Source organism: Papilio polytes, unplaced genomic scaffold (assembly GCF_000836215.1).
Source record: "Papilio polytes unplaced genomic scaffold, Ppol_1.0 DF822178.1, whole genome shotgun sequence".
In the NCBI taxonomy this organism is placed as follows: domain Eukaryota; kingdom Metazoa; phylum Arthropoda; class Insecta; order Lepidoptera; family Papilionidae; genus Papilio; species Papilio polytes.
Window position 1 is genome coordinate 5,951,624 of NW_013527026.1, and position 23,770 is coordinate 5,975,393.

Consider the following 23,770-nt stretch of genomic DNA (forward strand, 5'->3'; position numbering starts at 1 on the left):
CTAATTTGAATATTCCGCGTCTTTGAAAACAAAATGGCGGCTCTGTTACGATGGATGTTTACTGAACAAACTAATCTCGTTTTATTACTGAGTTGAAATGTTTACTTCTGTATTTGCAAGTATAAAGATAAACTTAAGTTAGCGGTTTATTCTATAACTTATTTAAACATAGCTTTTATTCTTATACTAGCTGTTCCCGTGCGACTTCATCCGCATAAAATTAAGAATTTTTTTATTTATTGTTTACATGTGTCAAATTATCAATTGCAAATGTCAAAATGACATGCCGATGGCAGCAACTTATGGTCTCTTTCCCACATTAGGGGTTTTATCCAAAATATTTACCCCCTAAGATTAATGGCGTGAAAATATATAGCCTAAAGCGTGACGTAAGTGTAGGACTTCTTATTAAAAATTAATTATTCAAAAATATGCTGTAATTGCTGACATCTTAGGTAACAAAGAAGTGTGTGTTTGCTCTTTATTATAATAGTATAGATTTAGTTCTTTATAAGCGTATGGCAACAATTACTACAAATGGTTCCATCTGTCACTGCATTAAATGCGTTTTATTTAATTGTAGATCTCACAAAAAACTAGAATAAATGGAAAAGAGAATTCTGTGCAATTAAAATTATTTAAACTTGAACGTTATAACATAAAAGAGTAAAAAACTGCAATGACTTTTAAAATTAAACTTTTATGTAAAACCTTTTAATAAAATTTAATAGGAACAAGTCATAGTTAGTTAGTAGTTAAATAAATATTATTAAAACTATTATTAATTTCTTTCTTACTAAAATATCTATTAAAATCAAGGTCTACCAAAAAGTCAGTTGAAATTAGAACAATCTTTTCAAATAACGTCTAAAAACAACACCTTTTATCAATTAGAAGTAACGCCAATTAAAGATGGCGGAGTAAAGTAATTTATTCCTTAGTGTCGATCTTAATTTTCATCCGGGGTGGAAAGAGGTCGCATAGTACAAAAATAGCCCCGACCCCTGACCGGGTTACTAAACAAAGGTTTATAACCCCAACTGTGGACTCTTTTGTCTACACAATAGACAGATATCTGTCTTCTCGTTAGTTTTATTTTCTTGCACATGACTTTAAGATGATAGCAGGGCCGGGAATATGCAAGTAACTGGCACAGTTGTATGCCATATACAGGTGTGGCTAACTTGTATGGTGGTAGTATTTAGTATTTTCACCTTTTTGTGACGACGAGAGGATGGGGACATAAACCAGAAAGTAACATTAAAGTAACAATAATTGTACAATCTAAACATAACAGCTACAATAAGGGAGGTTCACCATTTTTAAGGAATTATTTCGTGACTTTTTAGTGTACTTTTTTTTGAGAATCTTTTGTTTTTAGTGTATTTTATTTGGAAGTCGGTTTTGTTTTTTTTTTTTCATGTACATTAGTAAATTAATGTCGTGTCCGAAGACCAATTCTAGTCCTTGTTCTCATTCCACATTTTATTTAGAAAAGACAGAATGAGAAGGAGTTAAGATTTGTCGGAGTAAGGGATACAAAAATAAGAATGTCTTTTCCCGTTCATCCTGTCCCCTGCACATTAAAAGTAGACAAATCATCTATTTTCAAATCTACAATTTTATTTTACAATTCGTTTAGCTTTTTTTAAAAAAAAACTTTTTAATACCATATTTCCAGCATTTATTATATGCAAATCTATACGACATAAAAACTGTGGCCTAAAAAGCTATAACAGACGTGGAATATAGCCTGGAGACTTGGAATTATGTATCGCGCACGAACAACGAAAAAAATGGAATAGTTAAGTAGCATTTTGAATAAATATTTTGCGAAGCACAACACGATGAGTCATACACTTTTAGAAAATTGTACTTAAAAATAACCTTATCTTAGTTAAAAAAATAATAATGATTAAATGTCATAAAAAAGATATGTCGATTGAGATTTAAACTCGGTTTTGACATTAATATTTTAGAGTTTTAATTCTGACGTCCAACTGTATGTGTTTGTGCTGATGTCATATTCCTTATGACACTCTAGGGAGGATAACAAATCGAATGACACTTAATTTGTCAAAATCTATTCATTAGTTTATGCTGTAAGCAATCGCAATTGAAATTAAAAAAAAAATATCCTCTTTTTCAGTCGTACAGCAAAGGCTTATTTAGTTTTTTATGCTTAAAAAGTGTAAATTTGGACTCAACAAACGAAAAATCCAATACTCTACTGAAATTGTCGCGTGCCTCAGCGCCTCACTCTGTCAATTAACTGAAATGCACTTTGAAGTGCTACTGGGAAATCAAGTTGACAGAACGTTTTTATTGCATTTTTCTATTGGGCAATGACCTCTGACGTAACATTAAAACATTCCCATCCCTTTCACTTAAAATGTGGTAGTACCCGCTTTAACATATTAGCACTGCAGGGCCGGCACGCCCAGTATAATACCACGACCACACATAAGACAGGCGTGAAATGGAAGCAATTACGTGTTTCGTCCGATGAGTGTGGTTTTTTTTTTTTTTTTTATAACATAAGGTGGCAAACGAGCAAGCGGCCACTTGAAACCGCCAAAAAGGCGAAGCGACCGCTGCCCATAGACATCCGCAATTGCAAATGCGTTGCCTACCCTTATACGACGGAGGAGGAGACGCACATAAAGAGGATATTTCCCCTTCCTATGCATCTCCTCCGCCGTCAAATCCACTTCCTCTTCCCAACCTCTCCTTATAAGAAAAGGGTGGTAAAGAGAAAGGGACTGAAATTAGGCCTCCGGCACCACACTCATCAGACGAAACACGGAATTGCTTCCATTTCACGCCTGTCTTCTGTGTGGTCGTGGTATTACACCGGGCGTGCCGGCCTATTCGTGCTAAGGTGTTAAAGCGGGCACTACCACTGTAAAAACCACTGTGGTGCTGGAGGCCTAATTTAAGTCCCTTTCTCTGTACCACCCTTTTCTTATAAGGAGAGGATGGGAAGGGGAAGTGGATTTGACGGTGGAGGAGATGCATAGGAAGGGAATATATCCTCTTGATGTGCGTCTCCTCCTCCGTCGTATAAGGGTAGGCAACGCATCTGCAATTGCAGATGTCTATGGGCAGGGGTCGCTTCGCCATTTTGGCGGATTTAGGTGGCCGCTTGCTCGTTTGCCACCTTTTGTTATAAAAAAAACTCTATTAGCAAGAGGAGACACAGCGATATTGTTACATGTAACATTACAAGTTGAGATATTGTATTTGCAATCTATTGTTTAACTACCAAACATCTTGAATCCGAATCTCTTACCATTCCAATACATAAAACGGGTCATTCGAAACTGGCACAGTTATACCACACATCTTGAACTCTATTCTTATACCGTTTCTTTACATAAAACGGCTCATTGTATACTAGTTCACGTATCACGCAATACTGACAAAGGTTGGTAATAAATTCTCGTAGTAAATGGCACTTGGTTTTCCGTTGCAGGTTTTCTATAGATTGTATATCTACTTTCACTTTGTTTCTTCGGTCTACATACGGAAGTTTAGATTTAGATTCTAGACCTTCAATAGATTTATTATCTAAGACGTTGTTAGAGAAATAATTGCGTTTCATTGTAGTCTGTTTGAAGTATTCAATTGTTTTAATTAGTTAATTACAGTCAAGTTAGATTTCTATTTAGAAGTATAGCTAAAATTATACTTGTCAAATATATTACTAAGGCTGCTAAGCTCCGTTCTGACTCGACAGTTTTAACTGAATAGTCTAAGTAAACAGTTAAAACTATGAGTGTGTAGGGAAAACTGTTGCTAGGCGATCCCCCGAAAACCTAGAAAAACTTACTATTACGGGCAAAATCTAGGGGAAGAGATCTAAAGGACGTCGCTCTATGCGTTGGACGGACCAAATATGCACCACTCTCAACACAACTATTCATAACGCCATACATGTCCCAGAGATGTCACAGCACAGATTGGAGAAACACCCTTCGAGAGAGTGTCAAGGAGAGTGGTCGCGACCCTCAGGAATGAGGAAACGATCCGGAGAGAGAGAGAGAGAGGGAAAACTTTAACTGAATGTTTCAACAGTTAAAATGTAGTCTACGCAGTTGTAACTGAACAGATCTTATCTTAAAACTGGACGTATAGTGGGCTTGATAATTTTTTTTATATAGAATATTAGTAGATTTTTGGTAATTTACTAATATTTCCTTTAACCATTCCAACTAAGCTCTAAGCTTGTGATATGGTTTACGACAATAGTCGAATGGCGGGATTCGAAACCTCGACCGCAAGATCGGTGTCCATACCCCAAACTGTTGGAGTTTTTATATGTTTGTATACTGGCAGGCAACACTGTACACACAGAGGATGGTTTTTAATATTAGAATAGTATATTTTAAATTATAACGAATTATATTTGATGTTTTTGATACATGACTTCACATCTCGACACGTACCAAGAAACATAGTAGAACTTATAGAATAGACTTTGTATAAAATGTGGTTTTGATATTATAAATATAATGATTAACTAGATGAAGAAAGTGTTTCAATAGCCCCACACCTCCAGAGCCCCGGACGGAGAAAAGTAACCGTCACAAACCATTAAGCTATTGGTGTTTAGTTTCCTCTATTCATTAATTATTGTTCGCTAAAACTATTCAAAGACGTTCAATTACTTTAGTCCAGCTTAATATTCAAAATAAACATTTATAGAAATCACAAACACTATTTGAATATCTTTTTAATATTTGTGTGTATTGTCTTTTCATGGCTTTAAAATATCAGAATTGAATATTTCTTCAAAGGGAAATAAACAAATAAATCCATCGTTCGGTTACGTCGACTGACAGCAAACGAAAAACATTTTTCATTTCGAATTTCATATTCGTTCGACATAAAATGGAAATCTATTTTAAGTGAAAAACTCGCTTTTGTATGAAAAAGCATTGTCAATTACATTCTAAAGGCAATTAAACGTTTTCATCTCACATTTTATAAAAAAGTTATCTAATAAATCCAACCAATTAGAGCGGATGCACACCTTTGACTAAATAATCGCACAATAGCTGTGATTGTCGATTGTTTTGCAGCCAATTCAATTGTTTAGTTGAACAACTAAAAATCGAGTGTATATACCACCATTTAAGCTGATAGGAATCAAAGAGACTAAACAGTTATGTGATAGTTTAGTAAAATGTGTGTGCGTGCTTTTATTGAGCAAAATAAGTTAATGAAAAGTACGAGAAAAGTAGGTGAAAAATGAGATGTTTTTGTCATATGTACACACATTGTAAATGAGTGGGTGCTGCCATCTCGTGGCTTAATTTGTCACCACTGAATAATTTATAGCAACCTCCGTCAGTGAGACTTGACAGGTGACAGCTTTCGTGTCTAATTAATTAGGAATTAGATTGAATTAGGTGGCAATTATTCTCTGGAACAGTCTTGAGAATCTTACCAGTACCTAAATTTATATAACACTAGCTTCCGTGACTTTGTCTGCATGATATTAAAAAAAAATGTAGCCTATATTACTCACTATCAATGTAGCTTTTTAATGGTGTAAGAATTTTTGAAATCGGCCCTATAGTTTTTGACTTTATTCAATGCATACAAAAATACATTATCTATACAGATATATCTAGATATGTTGTTTCTAGTCATTTACCAAGTATAATCTAGAAAACAAAGCAATATCAATAATTAAAACATATCGCTATTGTAATTTATATTTGAATAGCTTCTCAGTTGGTAGCATATCTTTAAAACTAGCGCTTTCGTAACAATAGCATCAGTCAGAGAACAATCACGTCGTCCGAGTGGGGGCACGGGGATGGGATCACTCAAAGCGGTGGCAATTACATTGCCCCCACTACAACTAATGCCATTTCAAAACAATAGCTTTGAAATGGCATTAGTTTTATTATAACATTAATTGCACTTTACTTGACTAGCTGCTGCTCGTGACTTAGTCCGCGTTAAATTTAAATATATAGCCTATGTTACAGATACACTACTTTTCTAATGGTGAACTACTTTTTCTCGCCTCTCAAACTAACATTTTTAGGTTATATAAGGTAAGATAGGCATGTTGTGTCAGATAGATAATAGAACATCGCATTGATTGTAGACAAATATACATAGCTATCATATCATGAGCGTGGCTCAGTGGTTTGAACACTTGATTTGTAATCTACAGGTCTTGGGTTCGAATCCCGCCATGTACCAATGTAATTTTCGATTTTTCGTATTTTCATATGTACATAATTTACCTGACGTTCTTACGGTGAAGGAAAACATCGTGATGCAACCTGCACATATCGGCGAAGAAATTCAAAGATTGTGTGAAGTCAACCAACCCGCACTTGGCCAGCGTGGTTGACTATGGCCTAGTCACCCCGTATTAGGGTACGCTCCGAGCCCCTCGGTGGGGACATATAGTGAGCTGGTGATGATGATGATGATGATCATATCATACTAATATTATAAATGCGAAAGTTTAGATGGATGTTTGTTAGAGTTTGTAGCCTAAACGGCTCAACTAATTTCGATGTAATTTGGCATAGATATAGAAGATAGTCTGGAAGAACACATAGGCTATTAACACATAGGCTATTATTCACTTTTGTTTTTGTTTTCATTTCAACGCGGACGGAGTCGCGGGCTAAAGCTAGTAATATTATAAATGCGAAAGTTTAGATGTATGTTTGTTAGAGTTTGTAGCCTAAACGGCTAAAGGGATTTCGATGAAATTTGGTACAGATGTAGAGGATAGTCTGGTAGAACACATAGGCTACTCACTTTTGATTTTCTTTAATCCACGCTGACGGAGTCGCGGGCGAAAGCTAGTGTTTATATATTTCACTTGAAATGTACGAAGAATCCGTTCTATAAATAGAAATAGAATATTGAACGCATGAAATATTTATGAAATGATTATTGAGGAAATAGTTGAGGTGTAAAGGATATGGGAATGCTTTTCCCGGGGGAGCGCAAAACCGGTTATTGCAGCGCTGAATAAAATAGTTGCTCTGCGTATTTTGTACTCTGTTGGTATATACTTCAATCTTATTAATATTAAATCTGAAAGTTTAGATGGATGTTGATACATATGGTCAATCAATGTCAATCACTAGATGGCGCTAATAAAATAGGCGCATTATGTAATAACTAACTTTCGGCCGCGACTGCATCCGCGGGGAATTAAAAAAAACTAAAGTGAGTAGCACATAGTTCTTCCAGATTATCCTCTAAATTTTTACCAAATTTTATCGAAATCCGTTCAGCCATAATATTATAAATGCGAATGTTTAGATGGATGGATGTTTGTCAGCGTTTGTAGCCTAAACGGCTGAACGGATTTTGGTGAAATTCGGTAAAAATGTAGAGGATAGGTTGGTAGAATACATAGGCTATCCTCTTTTGTTTTGTTAATATCACGCGGACGGAGTCGCCGGCAAAAGCTATAGAATTTCAAATGGATTTATGTTATTCAGATAACATTTTAGATTATATTACAAACAGCTTTTTAATATAGTAAATTAATATTTGTGTGTTTGTTTCAGGGCTGTTATCATGGGACTCTGGAGAGCACCAGGTCGATTTGGAGAAGGAGCTGGCCACCCTCGCGGAGCAGGCACCCGAGGGGGAGGAAGCCAGATATGGTCAGTACTACAATATACAGAGTGTTGTTTTATTGAAATTCGACTATTGTCTTGAACTATCCTAGTATATTTTGAGCTTATTTGGAATATCTAAAATGGAATAATAATAAAAAAAATAACAGTATTCCATCTGACTTCAAGTTAATGAATAACAAGTTAACTTCTAACATGATTAAGTAATTTTTATGTAAAAAATATCAAGAATTAGTTATATTTCTTCTTACTTATAGGAGTTTATCTATTTAAAGCTGTATTTTTTTTTAGTAAATTACGATATATTTCAATTACAATATTAAGGGCCTGTCCCACCACTGACTGATAGAGGCTTAGATAGCTTAAAAATGACGTCACTGTGAGATAAAGGAACAAAAATCCGATATTCCCATCACATATTTTACACGTTCGACTTTTACCCGGCAATTTACAATTTGGTGGGACAGGCCCTTAATAAACTAAAAACTTGTGATATAACTTTCCTTTAACTCATAAAACTTTTAGCTTTGTTTAAGGAAACATCTTTGTCTTCGGCAATCAATATTTAAGTTCACACCAGAATAGTAAAATTCCTTAGGGCACGCATCTTCGTGAAAACTTAATCGAACGTATAAAGTTACCCTTGTCACGTGTCTCTTTAGAAATGCCAGAGATAAATTTTGTTGTACCTTCTGAAGGTAGAGCCTTAATTAAAACATATTTCAATAGAAAAATTCTACATAAAAATTAGGATATACTAGCTGTTCCCATGCGGCTTCATCCGCATGAAATTATTAACTTTATTGTATTGTTTACATTTGTCAAATTCTCAATTGCAAATGTTAAAATATTAATGACCTTACTATGGCAATCTTGCTTCTTGATGTTGGCTGCACTCTCTCTCTCTCTCTCTTTACCACATTAAGGTTTTTATCAAAATATTTAACCCCTAAGTTTAATGGCGTGAAAATATATAGCCTAAAGCCTGACGTAAGTGTAGGACTTTTTATTTAAAAAAAGAATAATTAAAAAATATGCTGTAATTGCTGACATCTTAGGCAACAAAGAAGTGTGTTTACGCTTTATTATAATAGTATAGATATCTAGTGTCCTATCGGCTTGAAATTCGATAATCATCGTCAATAATTCTTAATGAAATGTTGAATAAGGCAAACAATTACGTCTACTTTTCTCATATAATCCCACGTCTTTACTTCTGTTCTTAGCATTTTTTTATCTAACTTTCCCCAGAGTTTTCTTATTATTTTAAAAAGAAAAATAATTTTATCGAAACCCGAATAACGCAGGACGAAAGTTAAATTACTTTCAGATCGTAATAAAATTGTTTTTTTTTTAATTAAATAAACATAAATGTACTGAAATGTAGAAATTCTAAAATCAGTATTCAATTTTCTATGGAAAACAGCTTGATTAAAATGTTACCATGGAACTCTTACGGCGTTACAGCAAACTTTTTATCACTTTTAAGGTTTAGTTACTTTCTTAAAAAAAAATATGTTTTAAAATATACCATAAACCATTAATAAAATAATATTCTATGGTTTCCTTAAAAAACACTTCATCTACTCCCAAAAATCGTATAAAAATCTTTAATTTATATTTAAATTCACAACATAATTTTAATGTAAAGACTTTTTCATTCAAAAACACGTTTATTCGACAAACAAAATTATAAGCCGACCTCTACTAACAAAGCATAACGTAACAAGATGGGTCTCTAATTAAAATAACGCGGCGGTTACTTAACCAACCCTCAGGGTGGAGTTTACGAGCGTCTTTTGTAGGCACGTAATTTATTTAGCTCTCGAGACCGGCCTTTATGAGATTTTAAGATGTTTATTAAGGTGTTCGTAAAATTATTTTGCTAAATCTGTTGTCAAAGATTAAAATACAACACTGGGAATAGAGCGGACATTATACATTAAATATTTTGTTTAAAATTGCTCGTAATCGTCAGTTACAAAGATTTGTTTCACGACATCCCTTCTATTGACATAAGAATATGTTAAACTCTTTGAAAGAAATCTTTAAACACTTCGCGTCTTAAACACTGCTTACAATCTGACAGAAGTCGTATTAATGGATTTTGAAAGTTTAAGCCTGATTTTATTATTCAGTCATACTGTATTCTTATCTTACTAATACTATAAATGCGAAAGTTTAGATGGATGGATGTTTGTTAGAGTTTGTAGCCTAAACGGGTGAACAGATTTCTATGAATTTCGGTATGAATGTAGAGGATAGTCTGGAAGAACTTATAGGCTACTCACTTTTGTTTTTTTATTCCACGCGAACAGAGACGCGGGCGAAAGCTAGTTGTTATATATTTAAATGTCATTTCAGTATACGACCATAAATAACAAAGACCTCAGTAAAAATAAGTAAAAGAATGTGCAAATAAAATTAGACAGTACAAGGTTCTTCCATTTTCCCGTATCATCCAATTAGTTGTGGCCTCGGCGATCAATCTACCCACTAACTCGTATTAGGCGTGACAAAGCAACCCCTAACCTTTCCCCTAATCTTAGTAGAAACCTTTGGCATTTGCTCAAGGCCGATTGAGTTACATTTTATTGGATGACATGCGTTTATTCTTTTATTGCTCGGTTCAAATAGAAGATAATGCATTCGATATGACTTTTTAATTAGGTCCTAAAATAACACAAACATTTTAATGATTTCTTGATCTTTATTTTTTATATCATAAGGTGATAAACGAGAAAGCGGCCACCTAAATACGCCAAACTGGCCCAGCGACCGCTTCCCATAGACATTCGCAATAGCGGATGCGTTGCCTACCCTTAAACGACGGAGCAAGAGACGCACATAAAGAGGATATTTCCCCTTCCTATGCGTCTCCTGCACCGTCAAATCCACGTTCCCTTCCCATCATTTTCATATAAGAAAACGGATAGGAAGAAAAAGGGACTAAAGTAGGGCCTTCGGCACCACACTCATCAGACGCGAGCAGAATTGCTCCCTCTTTACGCCTGTCTTCTGTGTGGTCGTGGTATTACTGGGGGCGTGCCGAGCCATTTGTGCTGCGATGTTAAAGCGGTCTCTACCACACTTAAATAAATATTATTGTAAACATTCCGTTTGACATGAAAAGTAGATTTTTATTACTAACGATACAGTTTAATAAGACTCCAAAAATCAAACAAAATGGGACCCACCTGCAAGCATTACCTTTCGGATAAAAAAAGAATTATCAAAATCGGTCCAATAACGGCGGAGTTATACCGTAACACACATAAAAAAAATAAAAAAAACATATCGACGAATTGAATACCTCCTTCTTTAGGGAAGTCGGCCAAAAAGTAAACGCTTAATAAAAACAAAAAGCGATCGAAAACATTGTACGAATTTATTTTCGATACAATATTTCATTAGTGCCACAGCCTACATAATAAAGTACCCATATAGGCTGTTTATTTCGTTTCTGGAAGGTTTCCCAGCTATGAAGGTTTATCACAGTTTCTACTCGACTGAGCGATCCCATTCAGAGTAAATGGTTTTAGTTAGTCGGTCGATTTAAGCCAGAATTGTATATAAACTTACCCAATTATACTCGTAGCCATAAATAAATGTAAGGCCCAAACGTTTTATAAAGCCTATAAAGTTGATGATACGATGTTTCGTGTTTGTAGTTGTTTAGTTGTAAAGCACTGTGTAAAATATACTCGTCTCCCTCGCTCTTTAGGTTTTTAGCGAGTGTAAGCAAGACCGAACTAATTGACTTAATTCCAGTACAGAGTAATAAGCTTATTATCTGAAAAAGTTGAAAACCGGGCCTTTGTTTAAACTTTTTACATTGTTAATAAGTCTGTTTATTTACTCTGCGTAAAGCTTCGGGATTATTTTAATACCTCTGATAAACACATAAGGGCTAAATTGTATACAATATGTACACAAATAAAATATTAGAATATTACATGAATAGCGTCGGTGGCTCAGTGGTTTAAGCACTTGACTTGTAATCTACAGGTCTTGGGTTCGAATCCCGCCGTGTGATTTTCGAATTTTCGAATTTTCATATGTATATAATTTACCTAACATTCTTACGGTGAATGAAAACATCGTGATGCAACCTGTATATATCGGCCAAGAAATTCAAAGATATGAAGTCAACCAACACGCACTGGGCCAGCGTGGTTGACTATGTCCTAGTCACCCTAACTTAGGGAAGGCTCCGAGCCCCTCGGTGGGGAAGTTTAGTGAGCTGGTGATGATGATGAGATGAATAGAGAAATATGAATATTAGATGAATAGAGGACACATCACGAAAATTTGTGCAAAAGTTTTTGTTACGTCACCGCCTATATTAGATTTGTTCAGAGGATACCGGGAGTAAACACAATTCCAAAAACATAAAGCAAAGAGCTTTATGTTGAAATGAAAAAACATTCATTATTAAAAAATACACAAATATTTTAACCTAAGGTATTCCAAATTGTTTGCTAGGATAAATTATTTCAGTCTATTAAGCAATAAAAAACTGTCTGTTTCAATTACGAAATTTCAGATAGAACATGTTTGTATACATGTTTAAGCAGTGAAAACATGTGGTAGTAAGTGCGTGACAGACTACATTTTAATTCGATACAGTTTTCTTTTTAGACGTTTATTCGCGTTTCTAATTAGGTCATAAACAACACGAATATATAAACAACATTGTAGTCGACACGCAAACGTAATATTGGCCTATATTATGTTAACCGTTTAACAGTTTGTTAAAAAAATTCAATGCCAAAATGTGAACTTTATAACGAAATATCGCAACATCGACACGTGTCGCAGTGTAAATTAAAATAGAAATAAAAAAAAACTAAAACAAACAGACACATATTTGATCACTTAACGAATGTATCTTTGTTAGAGTTTGTAGCCTAAACTGCTGAACGGATCTCGATGACATTTAGCATAGACTAACTGTTACCGTGCGGCTTCATCCGCATGAAATTATAAAAAATTTGTTTTGTTGTTAACATTTGTCAAATTATCAATAGCAAATGTCAAAATGACATAACATGACAAACCTTGGCAATCTTGCTTCCTTGCTGTTGGCAACAACTTATGGTCTCTTTCCCACATTAGTGTTTTTATCCAAAATATTTACCCCCTAAGTTTAATGGCGTAAAAATATATAGCCTAAAGTGTGACGTAAGCGTAGGGCTTTTTAATAAAAAAAGAATTATTCAAAAATGTGCTGTATTTGCTGATATTTTAGGCAACAAAGAAGTGTGTGTTTACGCTTTATTATAATAGTATAGATGTAGAAGATAGTCTGGAAAACCATTTAGGCTACTCACTAAATCGATTTTTTTTTATTTCGCGCGGACGGATTTACGGGAAATATCGTAATGAATAGATTATCGATAGTTACAACAGAATATTATCCCTTCAGTTCTGTTGATTTTACTTGCATAAATAAATTACATATCCAACTTTAGAGAAAAAGAAAATTTTCTGTCAAACACAGATTTTAACTCCAATGTTCAAAGCTTTCGATAATAAATTCCATTAAAAGTTTCAATTAAAATTCCAATGAATTTATGCTGTAACATTATAATGTTATAATTAACTTTACTATTTATTATATTACTTAGAAAGGACACTCTTAGCCTAGATTTCTAACTTAAGTTAACCTTAACAAATACCAACTTGTGTATACCTAATTTCACACTTACAATACACTTAAAAATATTTATATAAAATACTGTTAGAAAATACAGTCTCGATAGAATAAACACTCATGAGGCTCTTCTCACACAAAGGGGCGGTTTCCACCCCCGAGTTATTAAGCTAGACACCCCTCAAGGTCGGCCCTATTATCTCCAGTATTAGAGGGTGCGAACTAATAAAATTACTCTTGAAAATACTTCAGTATCGCTTCTTTAACAATTCTAATTAAGGTTGTCAATTTATTAACACAATTTACAATTATAATTCAAAACATCACTTTTTTTGGGAAAGCAAACGTAGAAATGATAATGTTCTAATAAGTAAAAAACTCTCATTTTCATCGTAAAAAAAACTCTAAATAACAATTTTTAATATATATTAAGAAATCATGCTTATTTAAAATATCTGTCTCTGATAGAGTTATGCTAAACTCTACAATAGTCCAATGTCATACAACCCTTAATACCTTAGCGTTCCTAACAATAATATTTTTGTTAACAGGAGAACGACTTATTCAATACGCATCAGAGAACCTGGTGACAGAGATCCTGATCCACCCTCAGATGAACACGCTGATGCAATGCATGCGTAATCTCCTCAGCTCGTTCACACGCCATCGCCACCTCGTGCACGCGGGGTACACCTTCGCAGGGAATGGCTCCTGGATCATGCAGGTATGACGTCACAACCAGAAACAACGATGGGTAGGGAACGTGTATTTGACGGTTCCGACGCAAAGAAAGGGGAAATGTCCTCTGTATTTGTCACCGTTTATGTCGTCGTCTTAATTGCTGCGTGACTTTTGACCTTCGTCCGTAAAAACACATAAAAATCGAATAACAGTCTATAAATTATGCTCGTATGTACCAAAATCTTGTCTCCAATAAGGTCTTACAACCGGAGGAACCTTACTCATTGCCACCTGATTTATTTTTTTGTTTTATCGTCGGAAAAGTTTCGTTATTTTATTATTACATCATTAGTTCAACGTTGAGTTTTATGTTATTATACCTAGATTCTAGACCTCTTACGTCGCTCGAGTGTCAAGAGAATTTCATATTTCTTAGTCGTTTGAGACATTTTACTCGAACCTCTTGAGACGGTTCTTGAAGGGATGAAAGTTTCTATTTATAGAGCTTAAGTTTATAAGAAAATTGTAAAGAAAATGTTACTGAGCCAGACTTGGAAGTCGAATAATTAACGATGAATAAAATTGTAATTTTAACTTTCATATTAAAATTAAAACAGTAATGTACAGAAATTTAATAAGAAATTTAGGTCACAAGTCAAATAGATAAAACATAGAATACATGAGAGTTTTACGACGACTTAGGGTCAAGAAGCGAGCCTATCATTTCCTCAAAGGCCGCCAACGCATCTGTACTTCCTCTGGTGTTGCGGATATCCATAGGCGTCGACCACCTCGGTGTTCTCGCCGCTCGTTTGCCCCCTTTTATTATAACAAAAAAAGCATTCGGTCTTTTTACACTTTTTGTGCGTTATACTCAGCGCAATATCATTTGTAAAATAAACTCATTTTTTCTCATAAGCTTTTATTAAACACTTTTTCACACTATTTATTCTAAACTCGGTACAACTTCACTCGTAAAGCTACAATACAATTTCCAAGCGACGCTCGTTGACAGAACAAAAAAAGAAAACTCCCGCCATTCCCGTTTAAATTTTATTCCATTCTTTAACGATAAACAACGTTCTCTGCAACCGTTTGTCGTTATTCATTTATTCTTCGCAATTCAAGTCCACTTTTGTTTGTGAACATTACAGTTTGTGTTTGCTAATGACGCAATGGATGGTGAATAATGTGATCGGATTGTTAAATCTAAATAACATGTTACAATATCTGGGTTACTTGCATCTCCTTTTATTAAACAAGTAAAATAGTATTAGCTTATTTGGGACGATGTGGAATTGTTAATCAAAAATATAGGAATTTCAATGAACGATTTATCTCTGATTAGAGTGCAATTTACGTGAGATATATCACGTGAAATCTCTCGCTTTAATTACATTTATGCCACACATCACTCGCCGCCATCTTTAATTTCCGCAGTACTAATGAATTTCCATTATTTTTTCAGGTTTCCTCCCTCCCGTTCGATGTCTAAATAATGCAAACTTGTAAATTTAATAAGCAAACAAAATAGAGTCAAATGACATTGATATTAGTAAAGCCTTAACTAGTAACCCTCACCCCCAAAGTAATAGCAAAAAATGTGGCATCATAGAAATCTCACTCAGGACGCTGTTAGCGCTTTAACCAGCTCTGGTCTTAACATAAATATTTCCTAACCAGTTCCACAAATATATAAAATACCTACAGTAAACATTTTCGTTAACTACTCCATACATTCCCATCAAAAGGCACTAAAGAGTACCACCTCGTGAGGATTACTTGACGTTACACATCTTGTTTCTTCCCAAATGACAATTTTCATCACGATGTATCCATAATTTTCATTTGTTTCAGGACGGGACATTCTCCCTCGCTGATTTTACTGACGCTTATCAAGAAAATGAAGTACAGCGCGTCATCCGCGCATACGAGAATTCTATATCGATTACGATTCACTGTGCGGCTGCCGGTGACTGGGCAAAGCTGCCCCAGATGCCTTTCGTCAAGCACTGCAAGATTACTGTCAACCCCACTGACATACTCGACTCTGGCTCGCAAGCCATCAAGGATTTTACTAGTAAGTAAAACTATGATTACTTTAAGTCACATTGTACACAAGTGGAAAACTTATCGCACAACTGTTTACGCGCTGTGAAGGGATCACACAGTGATCAGCTTGTATGGAGGTTACACTATTCGATTGTTAGTTGTGCAACTAAAAAATTGAATTGGCAGCGAAACAATCGACAATCCCATAAAAATTGTGCGACAGATTAGCCAAAGATGTGCACGTTAGTGTTCATCCTCTATGGGACGCGGGTTTTTGTTCGAAATCTGGTTAAAACTGTATTTACCTCGACTCCTGATGTTAGGCGTTTCGCTAAGTGTTTACTAAATTATCTTATTAATATTATAAATGCGAAAGTTTAGATTGATGAATGTTTCTTAGAGTTTATAACCTAAACTGCTGAACATAATTCGATGAAATTTAGCATAAATATAGAGGATAGTCTGTAAGAACACCTAGGCTACTTATTTTTGTTTTTTTTTTGTTTCACGGGGATGGAGTCGTGGTCGAACTATAATGATTTCATCTTCTATCTTGCATCTCACAATTTGATAATTGTATCCGTTAGCGATACGATTTCTAGTATTTTCTTAGAGTAACCGCTTGTTATCTGCTTACTGTAACACAGCTGAACGTTGATTCAGACGGACGGTTTACGATCGTGTTTGATGTCACCGACATCGTAAACTGTCTATGGTTTATTTTTAACAGATAACTGCTACTTGCTAGATGAACTATGAATCACTTATCATAAGACAATGTTACTACAAATTGTTGCAAAAAATAAACAAAAAGCAATCAATGATTTCTCAATTAAAGTATTTTTAAAAATCAAATTAATAATAGAAAAATCTTCTCTTACTTATGTTAGCTTTTTAACTATTTTGATGTAATTAACTTATTAAAATTTTCGTGAGACATTATACTATATTATTGACGGTGACCGTCGCGACGCGATAGCGAATAAACCCGGCATCCACTCACCCTGAAGAAGGACCCCCTACGGGTTTGAAACTGGTCGGTGCCCACCAAAAGTTCCCACGTGAGTTTTAGCCGTGGTATAAATAATATTTTGATGTATTCTGTATTCTTGAAGGTTATTTAGTCTGTGCTATAAATCAATACCATTTGTGATAATTTGAAATAACGATATAGCTTTGTAATTGTGATCCAAAACATTATTTAAAATATTTATGTAATGGTTTTGAAATGTCGTAATTGTGCTTGTTATGTTAATAATCTGATAGTAGTCGGATGTCAAAAATAAGGGTGTTGCATTAGCTCGAAGACACGACGGCCATATTGGTAAGGTTATTCTGTGCAAATTGGAACATAAGAGGTAATGAAGACTATATTTTATTAAAGCATAACATGGCTGTGACGCCCATACTACTAACAACTTTGTATTCGTTTTTTTGCAACAGAATAATTATAATGTAAAAATCTGTTTAAATTTTATAGAAAATTTTAATGAGCAAACTTAGTAAGTCTTTGTTAGACTTCTGGTAGCGAATGTACGAACAGTCTAGAAAATTCCTTTGATAGTCCGCTTGTTAATTTTAAACTGTTTAATTTAAGAAAACATTCTAATAAGGAAAAAAGTGAGCACAGAAATTCTATTATGATAAAATTGTTTTAAGCTTCATAAAGCGACTAAATTAACTTCATATTTTGTACTAATTAGTACATCAAATAATTATTTTCTGAGTAAAACATTTGCTAATAACTAAGTTTTTTTAATATCGACTCCAACTTCAATTTGTTACTTGTTATTAAAGACGAAGTAAAATTGCTAATTTTAAATTACAAAAGTTTCCGTTTGAAGTATACGAAAATATACCAAACGTTTTAGATCTCAAGACTTCTATCTAGTTTTCAATTACATTTAAAATTCAACTTCTATTATCATCAATATTTGAATGTTTATTACATCTTAACCCTATATATTTATATAGAAAAAATCCGATATTTTTAGCCGCAAAAACAAACTTTTATAATTCCAACATACGATTATTCAGAGATCAATACGTCTTAGTTCCACCAACTGGTAACTTTGACGTTAGCGCATGTTGAACTTTGTAACATTCACCGTAGCAACAAACTTCACAATGCGGTAACAAAGTTATAATTGCTTTTACTTCACGGATACGGATTATGAAACAATTTCCAACACATCATAATTTTACCTACATTCAGACATTATTTAAGAACCTTTTATTTTTAACATTTATATCGATTTTTAATAACAAAGATTATCTTCTCTACCTTCTATTTATAACTATACATATAATAAAATTGGCGTGTCTGTTTGTAATATCAAAAGAAAATTTCAAAAAAGGAACATGATGTATTTGCGTTGCTGATAACGAAAATTGCATTTAAAAGAAATGTTGTCTGCCTCTCTGTCTATCTATCTATCTATCTATCTATCTATCTGTCTGTCTGTCCGTCTGTCTGTCTGTCCGTCTGTCTGTCTATCTATCCGAAAGCCGCGTTAGTTCTGGATAATCTCTAAAACAGCTGGCCGATTTCAACGGGACCTTCCCTCTAGGGTAGCTGATATGTATATGCATATTATTGGCTATTTTTTTAATTCCGCACTGTCATAATGGCGTAACGAGTGATCCTAATTTGCGCTAACGAAGTTTGTCGACTTAAAAAAATTTTGCTACCATTTCGATCACATAATTCATTTGTAATCTAAAACGAAAATAACCACAAATTCTAATTAACCTTGATTTTAATTAACTCTCGTACATATAATGTTACAGGGCTAGGGTTGGCGATCGACCTAGATGTGCGCTAGGGCAATCCAAGACTTAATTAACGAGCCCCTGACATTTCTCAGCTAATGGCGTCCTTAACTACTTACGTATATAGGACCTTTAGACCTAAATTTACCTACGCTTCTAGACCAAATAAAACTGTTATATTTATAGAAAATTGCTGATTATATTGTACAAATTATGTTTATTATTCTATTTTTCTTCCATACATTTTATATCTGAATTCGCTTTCTTAAACCAATCGATATTATATCCGATCTTCTTACTATACTTCATACTAAATATTATAAATGCGAAAGTTTAGATGGATGGATGTTTGTTAGAGTTTGTAGCCTAAACGGCTGATCGGATTTCGATCAAATTTGGTATAAATATAGAGGACAGTCTGGGATAACACATAGGCTATTCACTTTTGTTTTTTTTATTCCACGCGGACGGAGTCGCGGGCGTAAGCTAGTAGTAAAAAAAATTTGTATCTACTATGCATTTTTCTTTAAATTCTTCTTTCTTTTAAATGCGTTTTAAACTCGATTTTAGTTTCTGAACTTAGAAATAAAATTTTCTATTGGAAGGTAAATTGCGAAATCACAAAGAGGAATGTTCAGCGAAGAAACTTAAATCAGATTCATTCAAGTGCAGCTCTTTTGATTGCATTTGCAAGACGAATGTGGAAATTCAATATGAATACCAGATACGAAATGAAAGGTTCATTATTGAATAACTATATTATGTATTTTACATGCGAAGTATTCGCAAAGTATAAGCAATTCCTAACCATATGGTAACGTTATCGAAGAAAATTTCGCATTTATTTACAACAAACTCTTGAAAATAAGAAAATGTTTTTAAATTTCCATTACAAACGATCCTTACTAATTATGTAGTTATTAAAATTAGGAAATGAAAATGAACTAAATAAAATATTAATAATAACACTAAATATGAATGTGGAGATACATCGGTAGAGGTAGACCTAGAAAGAGATGGATGGATTGCTTGAAAGGTGACATGATCAAGGAGTGATGACTGAGATGACGGATAGAGTGCTTTGGAGGACGAAAACCCTGTGCGCCGACCCTACGGGAGTAGGATAAGGCAGGGGAGATGCTGATGATTAAAAATATTTAGGGCCAGTCACACAAAATTGTAAATTATCTGATAACAAACCAACGTGTAAACTATGTGATGGAAATATCGGATTTTGTTACCTTATCTGACAGTTACATCATTTTTAAACTATCTGAGCCTCTATCAGCCAGTGGTGGGACAAGCTTAATCTCTACGGTAACAAATAATTACTTATTGATAACTAGTACCAATTAATTACTTAAAAATTGTAGTAAAGTCAATTAACAATATCTTTCAATGGCCAAATTTAAATCCGAAGCAAAAATTACCCCATTCATTTTTTGACTTTTAACTGCTCGCAAAGTAACAAAGTTTTGCGAACATAATTGTGAAATAACAGAACAATACGCCATTGTGCTGCGTGTTGAATGGAATTATAATTTGAGTTTCGTCGAGATCTTTTAAAGCTGTCAAAAAACAAAGTACAATTATCTAGATATATCATCAGTGAAATGAGCTGACTTTTGTATACAGGGTGATTCTTAACTTTAAAACTATAGAAATTACAACATACTTTGCATTTAAATTACTATTGAGGTCCTCTAACCCCACAACGCCAATGATCCGTCCATTAAGAATCACCCTGTATATAGCTAATATTCAAATTACTGTATACTGAAACGACTTTTACATACAGCCACACTTCAAATTGAATTCAAATTTTGACGTCCATCAAAAGCGAGATTCGTTTCAATGTTCCGCCGTTAATAATACAAATATTTATTTAGATAAAAAAACCCTTACTTCTCGTTATTCGAGACTTTTTAATCGTATATCGTATTGCAAAATAACATCCATACTTCTTTAGCATATTTTAACAGTTCTGTCATAAATTACAGCTTACCTGGAACCCTACATCGTGCCAGCAAGCTTGGAGCAGCTGCTGGTGTCAAGCGACGTGGTCGGCAACATCCGCTTCAGCCACCCCACGCTGTACGTCTTCCCCGGCGGACAAGGCGACGCTGCCCTCTTCGGGATTAACGGATTCAACATGCTCGGTACACTCCCAGTACAATTTGTAACACCCTCTATAGCCTTCTTAACACTATGAGACTGTCTGTGCCCTTTTAAAAAGAAGGATAGTAAGTAGCTAGAACCAGAAAAGTACTTCTGATGATTTCTGGGAGGGGATTCTGATGGTAAGAAACAAACTCGAGGGCTTTTAAGCCACTTATCCTATTCCTTGAATGTAATTTCCAAGGGAAACAGTAATGAAAGGAAACATACATCGCATTTAACAATTTTTTGTCTGTCAGTCCTTCTGTCTGTGCGCAAGCCGCGTTTGCTCCGAGTAATCTCCGAAATGGCTTTGCCGATTACGACGGGACTTTCATTGGAGGGTAGCTGACATGGATAGGCATATTAAGGCTTTAAATTCTGCGCCGTCAAAATGGCGTAACGAGTGGTCCAAATCTTCGCTAACGATATTTGCAGGCGACAGCTCGTCTTCAATATAACGACTTCAGTAACACAAATAGAAAAATATCGCACGTCACTTAGCGACCCGTCTTCTCCGACCTCGGCCGGCTCTCGATACTTGGCTTGAAGCCAATTCCAATACTGCGTTGACAAAAAGATCTCTCACTCAGACCCTTAGCCGACGAGCGATGGACATTTATCAAGTTAATAGCTACACCTCTTACTGAATTTGTTGTAGATGTTTGTATCAAGAGCACAGACATTATTAAATTTAGGAATCTACGAGTATTCTAACATTATAAAGAGGAAAGATTTGTACTTTGTTGTAAGTATTGTAACTCAAAAACTACTGCACCGATTTTTTAAATTCCTTCACCATTCAAAAGCTACCTTATCAGTAAATAACATTGGATACGTTTTTCATTATTTTTTTAATCACGGAGACCGCGAGCAACTGCTAGTTAAAAATATTTCATGTTAGAAAAATTTGCTAGAGATTATTACCTTTGTAATAATATTGGTTTTATAGTAATATTATTGTCTGTTCCGCACTCTCATTTCACAAGCGGAACATAATTCATACTTATACTGCAGCCAGCGTACATCGATTTACAAACCTTATCACGTCGATATCTGAGCTATATAATCTATGATGTTTACAAAATTGATGACATGCCGAAAAAAAAAGCTATTAGCTCAAGATGGAATAAAAAAAATCTTTGCTGCGGACACTGGCTGGCAAAAAGCCAAGATGTTACATAAAAAAATCAACCCTTTGCCTGCAGAATGTAATTACACGAACATTTTGTAGAATATTCTGGAGGGAACATTTTAAACTTTTTCATATTAAATACCTCTCTGTGAACGAAACTCCCTCGGGGTTATGTTTTAATTAATAGAAACTATAAAAGTTGCCTCACAATTTACTCGTTACGTTAAAAGCGCGTTGTAATTACAATTTCTCTGAGGTCTAATTTGTACGCTTAGAAAATTCTTATTAAATTAACGGAGATATTACGGATAATCAAAATATTGAATCGTTAAATTATAAAATAACTAACAAACCAGTTGTTAATTTATAATAATAGTTAACTAATTGAGAAGTCCACTTGTTAAAATTGAAGATGGATAAAGTACAGAAAATTTAAATCATACTAATATTATAAATAAGACAGTTTTTGTTTGTTAGAGTTTATAGCCTAAACGTCTGAACGGATTTCTATGAAATTCGGTATAGATGTAGAGGATATTCTGGAAGAACACATAGGTTACCTGCATTTGTCTTTTTTAATTCCCCGCGGACGGAGTCGCGGGCGAAAGCTGGTGGATCATAAACTCTGCTTCATAAGCGTCGCTTACTATATAACAGATGTTGTAAATGATTTTAGAGTTTATACATGGCCATTTAAGATGCTGTTATATTTAATGTACCAGAGTTCGGACTTAAGTGATTACAATTAATTTTTAAATTATAGTTTACACAACAAATAGGTTCTGAATTTTATATAGAAGTAAATTAAATCAGTAATGTTGAAATGGATATTTGTAAATACGAAAAGCGCTTCTTATTTGGTTCAATTAATTGTTCAATCAAACGTCAGAGTTGTATCACTGTGACGTCATTTCGAATTCCAATGTCCAAGTTATATGCATTAAATTCACTATGTTATCGAATTGAGCCATCAAAGTTGTGCAACTTACTAAAAAGCTTACCTTGCTTAGTTAGAAATATTTGCAACTTGTTAAAAAAAGTCGTTAAAAGAAAGTGAAGTTGACAAGAACCATTAGCTATCTCCTTCCTAATTAAGTGTTAACTGAGGGCCGATATGGCACACCCCTGTCTTGGATTAGACTAGTATGGTCTAACAGTTTTATAACAATATGTTGTGCTGAACATTCCAGTGGACGGCGGGTTCTCACGCAAGGCGTGCTGGTGGGACTTCGCCCGGCATCTGGACCGGCTGGACGCGGTACTCCTGACGCGCCTCAACAATTGCTCGGCTGCGGGCATGGCCGCCGTGCTGCGCCGCAAGGCCACCGCCAACGTGTACCCACAGATCGGACACTTCTTCTGTAACCTAGAAGTAAGTGTACTCTAACACAAACCATATGCAAAGTTACCCTATAGATATTGAAGACATTTAAAAAAATGTATAGAGGAACCATAGTTGAAACTTGAATTGAGTCATTTTTCACATGATCCACTAATGCTATCTATCGATAGGTCCTCAAAACTACATGCCAACATAATTAATTGTATTGAAATTAATTGCCATTAAGTGTCATTAAATAAATAAATAATATATTTTATTTTATGACACATTTAATAAAAGATGGAGCATATTATCATACTTGTAAAATGTTTTATACCATATCACTAAGGTTAGGCATAAGGTTT

The 23,770-nt window shown here is 34.5% G+C and overlaps 1 protein-coding gene across 1 annotated transcript in view; it reads left to right on the forward strand.

Annotated features, from left to right (window-relative positions):
* Window positions 1–7,575: 7,575 nt before the first annotated feature.
* Window positions 7,576–23,770, forward strand: part of LOC106106462 (microtubule-associated protein futsch-like) — a 42,839-nt gene continuing 26,644 nt past the window's right edge. Inside the window, exons 1-5 of the mRNA XM_013287041.1 lie at window positions 7,576–7,658; window positions 13,839–14,011; window positions 15,826–16,048; window positions 20,793–20,951; window positions 23,275–23,456. Of these exons, the coding sequence (XP_013142495.1) occupies window positions 13,901–14,011; window positions 15,826–16,048; window positions 20,793–20,951; window positions 23,275–23,456 (675 nt within the window). The 5' untranslated portion in view covers window positions 7,576–7,658; window positions 13,839–13,900. The remainder of the gene's footprint in view (window positions 7,659–13,838; window positions 14,012–15,825; window positions 16,049–20,792; window positions 20,952–23,274; window positions 23,457–23,770) is intronic.